Genomic DNA, 15,954 nt, shown 5'->3' with positions numbered 1-15,954 from the left:
CTAGATCCAATGCTCAGATCGAGTTTATTGAGTTTATTTAGATGGATATACACCTACAATCGTTGCAATTTCTGAAATTTTGCTTGCTACCTAGATTGCGTTTATCTTGTTTTGAGGGAAATTTGCAATAAATAATGTCTTCATATATATAGTTTTCTGCCTCTGGCATAAGATCCAATGCCTTTTAACAGGTGGAACTTGGAACACAAAAGTCACCAGAACAAATTTTATTACTTGTCGGTAAATTAGGTTACTAGCATGCAGATGTTGTTGACTCTTGGTCATGCTCATGCTGCATACATGGAAATGTTCTACTACAATGCCAAGTTTCATTGCCCTTGTTTAATTTCTGAATGCACTCTAGTACATGCCACCTTCTCTAAGCGTTGACAATCAATGTAGGTTTCTTTGATTCAGAAGGCTTATATTTGCTCAAAGAGTTGGCCGTCGTTGTAGGATTTTTGAATTCGCAAGGCTTGTCTTCTCCGATCTGGTAGAACTTGCACTCTCTACATCCATATTGTGAGCTGAACTTTCTCTGGAACGAGGCATATGCGTGCAGGTCAAGTTATTGCATAATATTAATTGCACAAGGAGATAAAATAAAATAGAAATTTGGGAGAAATATCTTACAGTAGTTCACAGAAGTTCTGCTTCGGTGGCATGTCCAGATCATCTAAGCTTCTCTCAAACATCTCTAGAACTTTTGTTATAGTTGGGCGATGCACAGGTAATACTTGTATGCACCACAAGCCAATGAATGTCATCTTTCTCGCAATCTCCTCAATTTCCCTTGTCACTTCACATGCTTGTAATCCATCATCTTGCGCAAAGTGGTCATAAATCCAGTCTGGAAAATACTTTTCACTAGATTTCGCAACAATTGATTTTACGTTTCTCCTGCCTCCGACCATCTCCAGCAGCATCATTCCATAACTATAAACATCTGACTTTGTTGAAACCAGTCCGAAGGTTCGAGAGTGAACTTCTGGGGCGATGAATCCAATTGTTCCTCTAGCTCCAGTCATTGAAAGCTTGCTCTCCTTTGTATGACACAATTTAGCTAAACCAAAATCAGCAATCTTTGGGTTAAACTCTATGTCTAGAAGGATATTTTGGGGCTTGATATCAAAATGGACGATACGTGTATTACAGCTGTAGTGCAAGTATTCGAGGCCACGAGAAATCCCCATTGCTATCGCATAAAGCCTCTCCCATCCTAAAATTTCTTTGGGGTGCTCTGAATAAATGTACTTATCCAGGGAACCATTGGGCATGTACTCATATATAAGAGCTCGCTTTGATCCCTCCAAACAAAACCCATATAAGCTAACAACATTAACATGGGAGGTCCTTCCAATGCTCATAACTTCATTAACAAACTCGTCCCCGTTTCCTTTGCAGTCATGCAAGAATTTGGCCGCAACCAGACGGCCATCATGTAGTTTTCCTTTGAAAACGACACCATAACCTCCTTTTCCAAGCTGGTCATTGCGAGAAGACGTTATCTTCATTACCTCTGAATACGTGTATCTTTTTGGAGCTAGGGATCCGTACGATACTAGCATGGCCTCGTAATTCTTCTCGGTGTTGCTGCTAGTCTTCTTGCAAAGGTGAAGCCATAGTCTTTTCCCTTTTTTGCGCCATACCAGCATATAAAAACATGTCAAGAGCAAGGTTCCAGCTCCTGATATTACAGCTGAGATTAAAGCATATCGATGTTACTTCCTTTTCTAAAGTTGGACTTGTAATACAGTTATTTGATTTCCAAGACCATCAATAGTTTAAATTTCTCAAATGAGAGTTGCTTGTTTTCAATTTTCAATTCCAGAATCAATTTTCAATGATTACGTGGATGATTGATTTTCAAGGTACTATTTCAACATAGAAATCACTGGTAGTGAACTACTAATGTTTAATTCATTACATATGAGAAAATGATAAAAGTTTGACCATACCTATTAGCATAACCTTCTTGCTAGTCCCCTTGCTACCTGGAATGTAACATATATAACATTTATAAATAAAAGTAATGTTGACCAACAGTACTGCATTGGTTGTGTTTCAAAAGAAAAAGAATACCATCGTATATGGATAGTCAATATTACAAGGTATTGAACAACAATAGAACATGGGCTATATATCTGACTTCCTTTTGATAAGTAGCTATGCCGATCAAGTACAGGATATCAAATAAACTGATGCATTGGATGGTACATTTCAATCTACATGGAAATTAGCAGGAACATGCGTGCTCTGTTAATTTCTCGTGCAAATATCCTACTCCTTCCGTTCCTAAGTATAAGACTTTTTAGAGATTTCACTATAGACTACATACGAAGTAAAACGAATAAATCTATATTTTAAAATATGTCTATATACATCCATATGTAGTTTATAGTGAAATCTTTAAAGTGTCTTATATTTAGGAACGGGGGTAGTATTTACCAGCAGCATGAGCCACATTGGTGAAAAAACTGAAGAGTGTTTGCTTATGCTACACAACTAGACCCGGGGTATGATTACAATAGTCAGGCATTTTTGTATCCATAGTGTAGTAATTAGCAGGTACGCGCATGCATTTGGGAAGAATTAAGGAGCTTCTGCCCCCAATTTCATCTATTCAATGGAACTGATAAGACATAGTTTTGTGATCGACCCAAAAGGTTCAATCAGGTTTCTTCCGATCTTTCCTTCCTTTTTTTCATTCTCTTGATTTATTTTTTAATTTATATTATATGAACATTTTTAATCATAAAAAATTTAAAAACAATACGCATTTTACAAAATCCATGATGTTTAGATAATAATGACCATTTTTCAAATTTGTGTTTTCCAAATATATCAAGAGAGATTTGAAGTTCGAACATTTTTAAAATTTCATGGTATTTTAAAATTCATAAATATTTTACAAAATCCATGATGTTTAGATAATAATGACCATTTTTAAAATTTGTGTTTTCCAAATATATCAAGAGAGATTTGAAGTTCGAACATTTTTAAAATTTCATGGTATTTTAAAATTCATAAAATATTTTACAAAATCCATGATGTTTAGATAATAATGACCATTTTTAAAATTTGTGTTTTCCAAAAATATCAAGAGAGTTTTGAAGTGCGAACATTTTTACAATTTCATGGTATTTTAAAATTCATAAAATATTTTGCAAAATCCATGATGTTTCGATAATAATGACCATTTTTAAAATTTGTGTTTTCCAAAAATGTCAAGAGAGTTTTGAAGTGCGGACATTTTTAAAATTTCATGGTATTTTAAAATTCATAAAATATTTTATAAAAAAACATATTATTTTTTATAAATTCTGCCCCCAAATTCATGGATTGCTTGTTCTTGCCCACCTACGAACTTTATTTAAAGGATGATTTGGCAAGTGAGCTTACGTGGAAGGAGATAGGGATGAGGCGGGGGATTCCATGCCAAGAGGAAGCCATCGTTGAAGAACTCCTCATAGTTGCTCGCATTCGCCCTGGCCGACGAGCGGGCACCCGCTCCCCAACAGGGTCCACACATCTTTTTTTTGGCCCGCACTTAAAAAATGGTTCATCCGTGTCCTTAGGACTTCATTTTTCTTTGGTTTAGATCAAAATTGATGCCGGCTGATCCAGGCAAACCCAATGCGTCAGGGGCATTGTAAGGCGCATCTTGCATGGCTTTAAAGTGTATCCTTCGGAGGTATCGAAAAGTGCCAGAAATCGCATTGATGGCTAATAAAGTAAGGTTTTCACTCGTATGGGTTCGCCCACCTTCCCTTCAGCAGCTTTTTCTGAACACCCTACACTAAATTGAGGAATTACTTAAGCTCTTGGTTTTTTGAAAAACAACTCAAAGCCGCTGCACCGACAGATAACATGCCGCGCCTGGGGCTCCGCGGGAAAGAAATTTGACGCGAAAACAAACCGCGCCAAATTCCTCCCGCGTGGACCCGCAGAGTCAGCGAGACTGAGCATCGTCGAGAACCTTCGTCCTCCTCATCTCCTTGGCACCCGCGCCGATTCAATGCGTCGGATTCCAAGGTCTAGTGGCGCAGTAATGGCAAGCCGCCGCGCGTCCCGACCTTTTTTTGCCACGCGTGCATACCGCTCTCGCCCCTTCCCCGCTACAAAAGTCGTGCGTAGCCGCCGCTCGCCGCACACTCGCCCATCCATCCTCTTCTCCCATATCTCTTGCCTTCACCGTCGAAAAACTTCCTCGAATCCATGGCGGACAGATTCCTCGGCGACGGAGCGGCTGCCAATGGCTGCGTCCGCCGTTCGTTGCGCGCGAGGGAGGCGCACGCCCCCCAAGAGGCCAACAACCCGAGGCCACCAAACATGCACGTCCAGGGGGCCTAGATGCTGAGAGCCGAAGGCGTCCCCGTGCCCTCTCCGCCATCAGTCGCGGAACGCCGCGGTGAGATCGCGTGCATCCGGGCGTCCTTGCTAGAGCATGTGTGGTAGGAAGAAACGTACACCGCCGACAACCTCCCTCCCTAGACAGCATACTTCCAGCGCCATCACGCCGACCAGCTCACCTCGACCAACGGAGCTCCGGTTCCAAAGGGATCGGCACAACTCCGACGGTTGCCGTCGGAGGTGGGGCGTCCCCGGGCGCACGCTCCACGTCGTCCTCGAAAACATCGAGGGCGGCAACGAGCCGCTGCTGGAGTACCCGACGCCGTCGTTCTTGCGCCGGAGCGGGAGCTCGTGGCTGCCGAGGTGAATGGCGGGGTCCTTCTCCTCGTCCTTCTGCCACTCCTCCGACATGATGACGCCGCTCGCCACCGTGAAGAACGATCCCAAAGAGACGTCGGAGCACCGTCGTAGCCGTGGCGGCAACCTCGTTATAAATGAGGGACGCCGCCAACCTTCACATCCCTGTAGCCACCTTCGCCTCGTCAGGCCAAAGAAGGAGTTGGTGAAGCTGCTGGTCATCAAGCAACAACACAACGAGATGGTCGCCGACCTCGATACCTGCCTGAAGTGGTCGCACGACGACTAAGTCCGGGAGGAGATGGAGCGCCATCGTCACACTCTAGAGGTTATCGCCGCATGGCGCCGCGGTCGCGAAGAGCGCAGCGTCATCGTCCTCTCCGATAGCGACGAGGAGACGCCGGCACAGACTGCCCCCGTCCATAGCGGCGATCCAGGGCAGGGCATGCAGAGTCGTTGGTGCATGCGCCTTCTTGGGGCAAATTTCTTCTCGCAGTTCAGAAATAAGAACCTCATGAATCTATTCAAGAAACTCTGCAAGCAGAACCAACAATGGAAGTACGAGCTGATACGTAATAGAATTAATGTTTGCACAGAGTGACATGTTAGGGACAGGAGAGCTGCAAGAGATGCAGCTGTGAGGGCACATATTGAAGCAGTAGGTGCATAGCTAGCAACAGGATCAACTCCCATGGAGGAAGAGCCGGTTGGGCTTTGTGACTTGCCAGGTTTTGACTCTCCTGGTACAAGGAGAAGGCTTGCGAGGACGATTAAAACCTTTGATTAGTGGATAGAGCATGAGCCTTTGGAGAGGTGGTCTATGTTGCATGACACACATGGAGCAAGGTACGGTGTCATGACTACCAATGTCGCAGAAACATATAACTTTGTCCTCAGAGGAAACAGGGTTTTGCCACTTACAGCGATCGTGGAGGGTATTTTCTATGGCAAAGTGAAGTATTTCAGAGAAAGATGTCAAAGGGTTGAGCTTCATATCACTAACAATCCGAACACACGTAATTGTGAAAGGGTTATGAAGTACATGGATGAAAAGATGAATAAAGCCCAGTCGCACATTGTTATCGCCATCGGAAATCTAGAGCGAAGGTTCGAGGTCCCCTTAGCTAACAACAAATTTGGATGTGCAAATGAGGTGAGGATGCATGAGGTGAAAATTGGAAATGAAGTGAGGCCAACGTGCGAGTGCACATGCAACAAACTGAAGTTGCTTCACCTACATTGCTCGCATGTACTTGCTGCTTGTAGACAGCTAGGCCTTGACACAATCTCATTCGTCTCTCCGTACATTTTGAAAGAGTTCGTCGTCAATACCTGCACAGGTGAGTTGATGGGTTTTCGATCAATGGGTAACTTCAACATTGTTGACCCTGCTGAAAGGCGATATATTCCACAGCATGAGAATATGCGTACAAGTAGAAGTAGACGGCAGTGTCAGCGCATCTGGAATGACATGGATGAATCTTAAGACGGCAGGCGCACCATGTAATGTATTCTATGTAATGGATTTGAGCATAAGGACCCTGATTGTCCCACTTTCGTCACTTCAAGGGACACTAGGTGTGGACGAGGCGGCCGGGGAAGAGAAGAGGAGTAAGAGGGAGAGCAAGAGGGGTAGGAAGAGTTTAAGTTTGTCTTAATTATGCCATTATCTTATTATTTGTACTAAGTGTACTATGTTTTAAGTTTGTATTAAGTATGGCACTGTCTTGTTATTTGTACTAAGTGTGGCACTGTCTTTTAGTTTGTACTAAGTGTGGCACTGTCTTGTCATTTGTATGGTATGTGGCACTATATTTCGTTACTATAGCAATGGAGGGAATGTTTCTACTTAAGACGGACATTGATAGTAAGCATCATGCTGCGCTATTAAGTGAGGAGAAGCTCGTACAACTTGTCACTCGCACTGCTAAGGTGGAATGGAGTATACATCCAGATTGGGTTGACAGATAAATGTTTTATTTGTATGGTAAACTTGAAGAGGTGTCTTAAAGGGACACAGTAACTGAAATTTTATGTTGGTGGATATGCAGGCTCAAATGTGTCGGGCTTTTACCTTTTGCACGTCTAGTTGAGGCCACTGAGACATCGATGCACCTCAGCATTGACTCTTCTTTGCTTACTTGCTTAGTGGATCGATGGAGGCGTGAGACCCACACGTTCCACTTCCGCTGGGGTGAGATGGCTCTTACTCTGGAAGATGTCTCAATGTTGCTCGGACTATCATTGGCAGGACCTGCCATAGGACCGTTGGAGGACCCGCCAGAGTGGAAACAATCTTTGCAACACATTTCTTGGATATATATGATCAGGCTCCGGCTCTAGCGTCATAGCCTCACGGACCAAACTATGACTGGTTACAACATTTCGGTGTTAGTTCCTAAGTCGCATATCTTTCATTTCACACACTTCAAGTTATTAACTAATACTTTCTATTTACATGATTACACATCCAGAAATTTCCGGGGTATCCACAAGTCCCTTTGAATGCAACACAGATTACTCATAGCCTCGAGGCGTACCTAATGTGGCTTCTCGGGAAGGTGATGTTAACAAAGAACCATGTCACCAGTGTTAGTCCGCGCTACATCCCCATTGCACCGGAGATCGCTAGCTGTGAGATGTCGAATCAGATCACACCGAGGAGTTGGGTTCGGCGGTGTTAGCAGCTACACACCGATGTATGTGCAAGGGTTGCCAGCTTTCCATGGCCAAGTTGGCCCTTCTTGGATGCCCTCTGTTTTTATAGTTGTGTTCCTCGGAGAGGTTCTCTATTGGTCGACCAAACATAGATGTCGACCAGGGTTTTTCTATGGGCAACATGTTTGACGTTGAAAACATCGACATGCCTACACTGCACTAAATGAGGAGTTCGATACGTACACTGGAGTTATCTGGCAACCGTACATGCTAGAAGCCATAACTGTCAGATATCCCAGTGGTATTTTTGAGCTATGCACGAGAGATTGGGATTACTGGATGAAGAAATCGAAGATTATCTTTGATGTCTTCGTTGAGGAGATGGCGCAACAACGGGTTATGAGGCAATTTGGTCTTCAACAGCTGGAGAATCCACCCCTACAGAGAACTAGCTACAAGGAGTAGTCCACAAGTATTATATACTTACTGAATATTACATTGTCTTTCACTATTATCTATTGTGAAACACCGATTAATTGTTAAACACCCACCTCAATTACATGATAACAAGGAAGGGAACGAGCAGGACACATGCTCCGTGGCTACAGAGGCTTGAGCAGTACGGTACAGACTAGGATACTGTCACCGAACGTCTTTGGCAAGATCAAGTCGGATTTGATCTCGCTGGATACAATGCCTATTTGGATCAGTACACGAGAAGGAAACGATTACGCATTGTTCAACACTCTAATGCAGATGAGATACTGGACCCCGTTACATCGAATACGTACCCGTCCTATGATACTTCTGGCTCTAGGCAGTATATAGTAATATTTATTATATTTACCTAATACATCTTTTGTTACATACTTGTCATCCGTACTTATTAATCATCATGACAATTACAGGCTGACTTGGCATATAGTCTTTATACTCACGTGATGAACTATGAATTATAATTGTCGAGTGGACCTCTTTGGGTACCAAGGTCTCAGCTCCAGCCATAGTTCACGCGCATGGAATAGAAGATACGAGATGTCTATAGAGCTATCACGTGCACCCGCACTTCGGACGTTGTTCAGCACCACACGCAGCAGCCGACGCGTCCCTCTGTGCATCGACAGCAGCTGCGTCCACGCCTAAAACAGCAACCGACGCCCCATCCACCCCCTCCTGACCAGGCTGGCCATTCGGCGTGGCAGCACCCACAACACCATGCTTCCTCGTCGAGCTTCGTGTTTCAGCCACCACCACAACATCAAAGTTCCACAGCGGGTTTCATGTTTCAACCACATCCAACTGGTATAGTCCATCTTACAGGATCCTATGCATAGCAGGAGGCGTCGGCGTCCGGATCCGGGTGCATGAGTGAACAAGAAGAACCACTATCGCAGCAAAACATGTGGCTAGACATGTTTTTGACTCCTTCATCATGGCCCACACAGGATGCACAAAACGACCAGGGCGGGTCCGAGATTCCTCTTCGTAACATTAGGCCCCCACAGGTTTGGCTGGAGTACGCCTTGCACACCCGCAAAGCCCCAAGGCACACATCGTCAGTGAGGCTTCTATCTATCATTAGAGATATGACTATCTAATTGTGTATTAGATATATGTCTATTTTATGTATGAGACATATTCATGTTCTATTTCTATGCTGAGTTGGTTTTTAGCAGGATAACACTTATACTACCAACAAATGCATCCAACGTCGTGCTTGGATGGAACATAATGGCCCAACAACTTGAGATTACAAACAAATAATACAAAATGCATCTGAATTAAAAGGCACGCCTAAACTACATGGAGGCATCATCGTCATCCTCTATCAATATAGAGCTCTTGTCCATCGTCGACGGAGAGCTCTTGCCCTTCGACGATGAGGTACTCTTGTCCTTGGTACTCAGCATGAAGATATCGTTTTCGTCCTCGTTGTGATCCATCCTAAATAATTTTTTGATCCAACGCAATATTTTTCTGAAATCGAGCGCTCAAACGCGTGCCCACAATAGTCTGCCCTCCGCCAGCCAGAACGGGTAGGTGATGTTCAGGTCGCCGCATTTCTTGGGCGAGCACGCGGCGCCCGCCGACGACGGCAGCCGGAGAACGGAAACGGGGAGCAGGAGCACGAGGAGGTGGGGTTGGAGCCGTGGCATGGATTGGATTGGGCCGGGGATGGGGAGCGGAGCGGCTGACTGAAGAGCGGGCGAGGGCCGTTGAAAGCATGTCTAGCAACCCCTTAAAACGCAAAACTGCAAACACGGTTTTCAGTTTGGAAAAAACGCATTTTAAGGATCCATTTGAACTGCAGTCGAACAGACTCCTTAAATTTAAACTCTAAATCAAATTTTCGTTTATGTTTTTCCCTCACATCTTATTCTTCCTCTCATCTGTGTCCATGCTTAACTAAATTTGCTCCTAAAAGCGGACGAATAATGCACGAAGCGGTCAAATACAGTGACACCGACGTCAAGGACGGCTCACACGAAGCGACCGTCGCGGTAGCTGGCTAGCTCCGGTCGTCGAATCCATCCAGGAGCTTGCTAGCTAGCTAGCTCCGGTTGCCAATTCATCCACGAGCTAGTTATCTCAGGTTGCCAATCCATCCAAGAGCAACAGTCGGTGACGGATAGGAGGGCGATCGGCGAGGTTCGGGGCTGCGCGCGGCGACGCGGAAATTTTCATGGCAGTTGGCCTCCCGTCAACTGTTTTTTCTCGATACAAAGTACCATAAAAGTGGATGCGAAAACTGTATTTTTGCAGATTGGAAAAAGTTTTTTACCGTACCACGCAAAAATATTTACGGGTCCAACGCGTTTGTGGGATTTAATCGGGCAATTTTTTTTGCGTGGATCCGTATTTTAATAGTTATTTTACAAGATCGAAACATTATAAGATGCGATACAGATGCTACTATAATTATTTTACGGATCGGGACATTATAGGATGGGGTACATATGCTAAGGCTGCTCATAGTGGAGAGTAACATATAATAGTATCATGCATATGTTACTATTGTATGATATACTACCTTCGTAGTGCATAATAACATAAACTAGTATCATAGGTAATGTCATTTATTGACATCCATGACACATAGTAGCATAACATTTAACATGTTACGGTATCTACCTATGTTATTCTAATCCTCTCTCTTTTTAATTATTTGTCAAATCATCGTGTTTGCTATGGCCAGCCTGGCCTTGGGGCTTGACTGATCTTGACTGGTCAATAGTCAACGCGCTACTATTTATTAATTTCCGCTCTATTTATTATTAGTAATATAATCGTGTTGTCCAGCGGCTTGGGACGGCGACGGCGACGGCGACGGCTACGGCTTGCCAACCCGCCATTAATTTTGCACATGGCCCATGGATAAGAAAGCTGAGGCCAGATTGTTTCACAGGAACTGGATAGAAAACGATCAATTCAACGACTGAACTCACCGCTACCGGCAGCAGTCGGCGGCTGCCATGTGAGGACGAAGCCATCGCTGATGAGCTGCTGATAGTGGCTGGCATTCACCTTCCCAGTCGCCCCAAGCACCGGCACGGCGGTGGCGGTGCAGCCCTCCAAACCGTAGCCGCCGCCGATCCCGCCGGACTCGTTGTACCGCCCTCCCGCACGGACAAACGTGTTGTTCCGGCACGCCGTCTCCACCAGCCCCGCCGCCCCCTTCGTCGGCGCCTTGGTGCAGTTGTAGAAGACGAGGTTCTGGTTGAGTGGGCTGATGGAGAACGGATGCCCAACTCTCGTTGCCGTGTTGGCCGTGGGGACATGGCAACGGCTTCCGCCGCCGGAGAGGTCGAAGTCGCCGAGCTTGTGGACGTCGGAGACGAGCAGGGAGCCGTTGTCGTAGAAGATATCCAGGATCTGCAGCCCAACGTCGCGCTCGTAGTACCCGAGGTAGGGGACGTCGTCGGTGCAGTGGACCTGGAACCCGAGCTGGGCGCACACGGACGAGACGAGGCCGAACGGGGTGAAGACGGTCAGGTTGCCGCATTTCCTGGGCGTGCAGCCGCCGACGTCTGCTTCCGCGGACAGTATCGGAGAAGCTGTGGCGGCCAAGAGGAGGAGAAGGCAAGACCCCAGCCGTGGGAGGACCATAGGTGAGGGAGGATGATGACTCCCGCCGAGGACGACGACCAAATGATGTTTGTAGAATATTTGTTGGCACCAAATCCCGAGGACGAACTGTGATATTCATTCATGGTCATGGTACGAGCGAGGGGATATGTGATATGAGGAGGGGGGAGGGGGCAATGTGTGAGTGGTGTGCCGAAAAGTTCGACTACAAGGCGTCCACACACGAGAACTCCACCATGCCCCGTCGTGATCGAGCAGTGATGCGACCGGACCGGCCAGGATGCGAGTCCGGGAAAGTCGTGCCGATCGGTGCCAAGTCGTTGGGTGCTTGACTGGTAACAGTGGTCGCCTATGAAGCACCGATACGGCAACACTGATACGTCGATACGGGTACGGCGATACGGGATACGGCAATTTCTAAAAACAGCAATTCGGCGATACGGCAAGCATATATAAATAATGATAAAACAACATGCAATAAAAAGTAACATAATAAATGTATGAGATGATAATAAAATACTGATCCACTGGTTGCCTAATTACTTACATACCTTATTGTTTTTCATTTTAAAATCTCATTATCATCAATGAATAATACGACCAATCGGTCATAGACTATCACAATATAATTTAGGCTGTAATATCTATTAACATGATAATATAAAATTAATATTTTTTTTAAAATTAAAAACTTAAGATTGTCAAATGACAAACATATATAAAGAGCAACTTTGGATTACACGAGTGGGCCAAATAATGAATTGCACAAGCAACATCCTTAACAAGCACTTTTATCAACTACTACAGTAGTACAGTCTACATGCACTAACTATATGAACAGATCAACGATACATCAAGGCATGGGTAATACACAACGGCGATAATACTTTGAGGATACGCGTATCGCCATTTCTTTTAAATTGAAAATGACGATACTTCGGAAATACGAGTATCGAAGGCGTATCTGAAGTATCGGAGTATCGGCGAAGTACTGAACGGCGATACACAAATTTCTGAAGTATCGGTGCTTCGTAGGTGGTCGCACACTACACACGTAAACCGGTAAACGGTATGCAAATAGAGAAAAGGTAAACCTACCAATTCGTTAAAACATGTTAAGTGTTCGCACATAAATATCCTTAACGCGGGCATGATGCACCGCAACTCATGTTGAATGAGATCCGTCCTGAAACGCGGTATGCAAGCAATCTGACGGGTGCTTTTGATGAATCGAAACCTCACACACCCGGGTGTGATCCCGTCAAGATGCACGGCGGCTATGGGCTACCTTATGTCGGCCTGACCGCTCCTAAGGCACTGTGGATCGCTGTCCTTCTAACGAAGAACGAACGAAGAACGAGAAAAAAGAAGGAAAAGGGAAAGGTAAAAGTAAACATTAAACATGATATATTGGTTTGTCGAATATGTGTTGTTCAATCGGCCGTTACCTTTCATCTATTTACGAGGCGGCTGGACTTTCCGTACAAAAGAAATGAGTCTAAATCTCGTCCTAATCTTTTTAGAATTAACCGAACTCGGATTTAGGTAAGTCCAAGAGAGCAGTTTGATTTTTGGATCTCACAGGTCGCGAAAGACCTCGGATGATGATGAGCCCAAAAGCAAATTTAACCTTTTCGACGAGGCGAACAATTTTTGTGTTGAACATTTTTTAATTCAAGACCGTCTTGTGGACCAAAAACACTAATGCAGAACAAGCAAACGAAGCGTTACCAATCACACACGTCTCTGATAGAGCAAGCAAGCGATCAAATCAAATGGAGACATGAGGCCTCGGGGATTTACACTGCCAACTCAGCATACAAAGCCCAATTCCTAGGAAGAACAACGTCGGAAATCAGCAACTTTACATGAAAAACTTGGGCACCGCAAAGGCTCAAGATATTCATATGGCTGCTGACAAAAAATAGGCTCTGGTGCAACGACAGATTGCAAAGAAGGGGCTGGCAAAACAGCTATTTCTGTCAGCTATGCCTCAGAAATTTAGAATCAGCAGATCCTCTTTTCTGGAAATGCAACGTCGCAACAACAGTATGGGGGGAGACGACATCTCGCATAGGATGCGCCTCACTAAGCCCAATAATTTGGGCCCACAACAAAACAGCCAGAGAGATCATCACCAAGATGATAAGCAAGGCAAGACCAGAGTACAAAAAAGGAACCAAGACAATGATCGTGCTCGTTCTGTCAGAAATCTGGAAAAAAAGGAATGAGTGCACTTTCGGAAACAAAACAACAAGAGCAGCAAGCATATCGACCTCCATCTCAACAACTCTCCAGTCTTGGAGGCAAGCAGGAGCAGTTTTCCTAAAGCACCCGTTTGGGGAAATTACGTGAGGAGTACGGCGTCTGTGCCAGGCTACCTTGTTTTCACCATTTTTTTCCGAGGTTTTCTTCCTGTTATGTCCTTTTTGATCTTTTGATCAACCCCACCCTTTTGTATTCCCGCCTTGCTTCCTGCTATCTAAATATATGTCAGCCAGCAACTGGATCTTAAAAAAAAAAAATCACACACGTCTCTGATCGGGCGCACCACTTTTGGTTTGTCGTAGGGTTGGACTATGATGACTAATTTTTGCATATGATACCACCACCACCAACGACGTGCTTAGCCGGTTAGCCGGGCCAAGAAGAAAAGCCAAAGGTGAAATCTCCATGGGGCACTACCTACGGAGAGGATCGGGACGGCACTAGCTAGCTACCGCAACGACAATCGACTAAAGGCAACGAACCAAGGAGGAAGATGAGACTAATCAAACAAATGTGACGATATGGCCGTCCGCGTCGGCACGCGCTGACTGGTGTACAGTAGAGTAGAGGCAAGCAAGTGGCGGCGTGGGCGAGCCAACTCACCGGCGCATGTCGGGCCGTGCAGCTTCCCGTCGGCGCAGAGGCACGCGAACGTTGATGTGGTGTTGCTGTACCGGCACTGCCCGCCGGTCTCGACGCAGGCGGGGCAGTCGCCCGTGCCCGCCCAGTCCAGCAGGAACCCGGCCTTCAGCAGCCGGGTGTAGTTGGCCGCCGTGGACACCGCCGCCTCCGCCCCGAGCACCGGCTGGTAATTGTACGTGCAGTTCCCGGCGTTGATCGCCGGAGGGATGTCCCGGTCGTAGCTCCCGCCGAGGTACGCGACGATGGGATTGCCGCCCGCGCGGCTCCGTCCCTCTGCAGTTGGATAGGAAGCACAGGGCCTGGTTGCTGGGGCTGATCTTGAACTGGCTGAGGGTTAGGCTGGACGAAACGTTGAAGTCGGCGCGGCACACACCGTCGGTGCCCGTGGCGACTCTGATGTGGTAGACGACGAAGGACCGGGCGGTGTAGTCGATGCTGTGGACATGGATGGGGGAGCCACTAATGGAAGCTGTGGTGTTGCCGTTGATGCACCAGAGCTGGAAGGCCGGGTGGCCGCAGGAGGGCTCCGACGGGGGGCGGCTGGGCGCGCCGAGCCAGAACGGGTACTTGATTGTGAAGTTGCCGCACGCCACAGGCTCGCACACGGCATGTGCATGTTGATGGAAGAGGAACAATGAGACAAGGATGTAGAGCAGTGAGAATGGATACATATCAGCAGTCTGAATTGAGGAGACTTATTTGGTAACGGGGAAGGATGACGCAAACTCGACACATAATATGGAAGGACAAAGATGAGGAAGAAGATAATATGAGTGATATTAGCCAACTACTTTGAGTGGTTCTGTGGACGCATTTACTTATCCATACCCACTAGAGAGAGTCAACATCCAAATATCTGAACCCATAGGGCCTATTTTGATTCACAGGATTCTCAAAACGAAGGAATAACAAAAATGCAGGAATAGGATGGCATGTCCTATAGTCAACGAAAAAAATAGTGCGCTATAACGGCATATTAGGAAAGCAAAAGGTATATTTTAGCAAATTTAGCCGCTACGGTGCTATTCGTGTAATTAGCGCGCTACATGACGCTATAGCGTTGTAGCGTGTAGCGTTATAGCGTACACATGATGAAAGTATTCAAAAAGAATAGGAAAAACGAGGCTACAACCCAGCGGGTAGATGTAGAGTCGGTCTTCCATGTTTGAAGATGATATGTTAAGTAAATTGACTAAAGTTTAGATTTGGCCTTTATGCATATATTGCACTTGATAAAAAAATTAGTTGTTGAATACTATATTCCTAGGCTTATTTGTCTTTTTTTTCAAATGTTATTTTGAAATATAGCACACTATTAGCATGCTATAACTTGTGTAGCATTTGAAAGAAGGGCCTCGCTATATTTTGTAGCGCGCTATTTTTTTTCGTTGCCTATAGTACCTACAGAATACGAGTGAATGTTTGATAGCGCAGGAAAAACAAAGAAAATCTATAAAAAAGTTTGAGTGGATGAAAATTTTCCTTCAAAATGTAGTACAAATGGATCCTATGAAAGATATCATAAGGATTTCAATCCTATGAATCAAACGAGCATGAAAGGAAAAAAATCCTAAAGGTCCAAATCCTTCA

The 15,954-nt window shown here is 45.5% G+C and overlaps 1 protein-coding gene across 3 annotated transcripts; it reads right to left on the bottom strand.

Moving 5' to 3' along the window:
* Nucleotides 1–198: 198 nt before the first annotated feature.
* On the bottom strand, nt 199–11,985 carry LOC123442577 (LEAF RUST 10 DISEASE-RESISTANCE LOCUS RECEPTOR-LIKE PROTEIN KINASE-like 2.2). Of its 3 annotated transcripts, XM_045118662.1 has the most exons (5): nt 10,815–11,985; nt 1,959–1,994; nt 1,154–1,699; nt 634–1,063; nt 199–538 (listed from the first exon to the last, which is right to left on the bottom strand). In XM_045118662.1, exons 1-5 carry the CDS (start codon nt 11,473–11,475, stop codon nt 433–435), a joined length of 1,779 nt encoding a protein of 592 aa, XP_044974597.1. In that variant the 5' UTR covers nt 11,476–11,985; the 3' UTR covers nt 199–432. The 3 variants fall into 3 exon arrangements, with proteins under 3 accessions (XP_044974597.1, XP_044974596.1, XP_044974595.1); XM_045118661.1 differs by having other exon boundaries at nt 634–1,687; nt 10,815–11,984; XM_045118660.1 differs by having other exon boundaries at nt 634–1,699; nt 10,815–11,983.
* Nucleotides 11,986–15,954: the final 3,969 nt, after the last annotated feature.

Source organism: Hordeum vulgare, chromosome 3H (assembly GCF_904849725.1).
Source record: "Hordeum vulgare subsp. vulgare chromosome 3H, MorexV3_pseudomolecules_assembly, whole genome shotgun sequence".
In the NCBI taxonomy this organism is placed as follows: Eukaryota; Viridiplantae; Streptophyta; class Magnoliopsida; order Poales; family Poaceae; genus Hordeum; species Hordeum vulgare.
This window is presented reverse-complemented; position numbering and strand designations above follow the sequence as displayed.

Bases quoted from the DNA above. Each gene is read 5' to 3' on its own strand.
- LOC123442577 (XM_045118660.1), bottom strand. From the start codon at position 11,475: ATGGTCCTCCCACGGCTGGGGTCTTGCCTTCTCCTCCTCTTGGCCGCC. The intron at 1,700-1,958 runs GTATGGTCAAAC...CTTTAATCTCAG, and splicing joins CAAGAAGGTTATGCTAATAG to CTGTAATATCAGGAGCTGGA. The intron at 539-633 runs GTAAGATATTTC...GCCTCGTTCCAG, and splicing joins CAGAACTTCTGTGAACTACT to AGAAAGTTCAGCTCACAATA.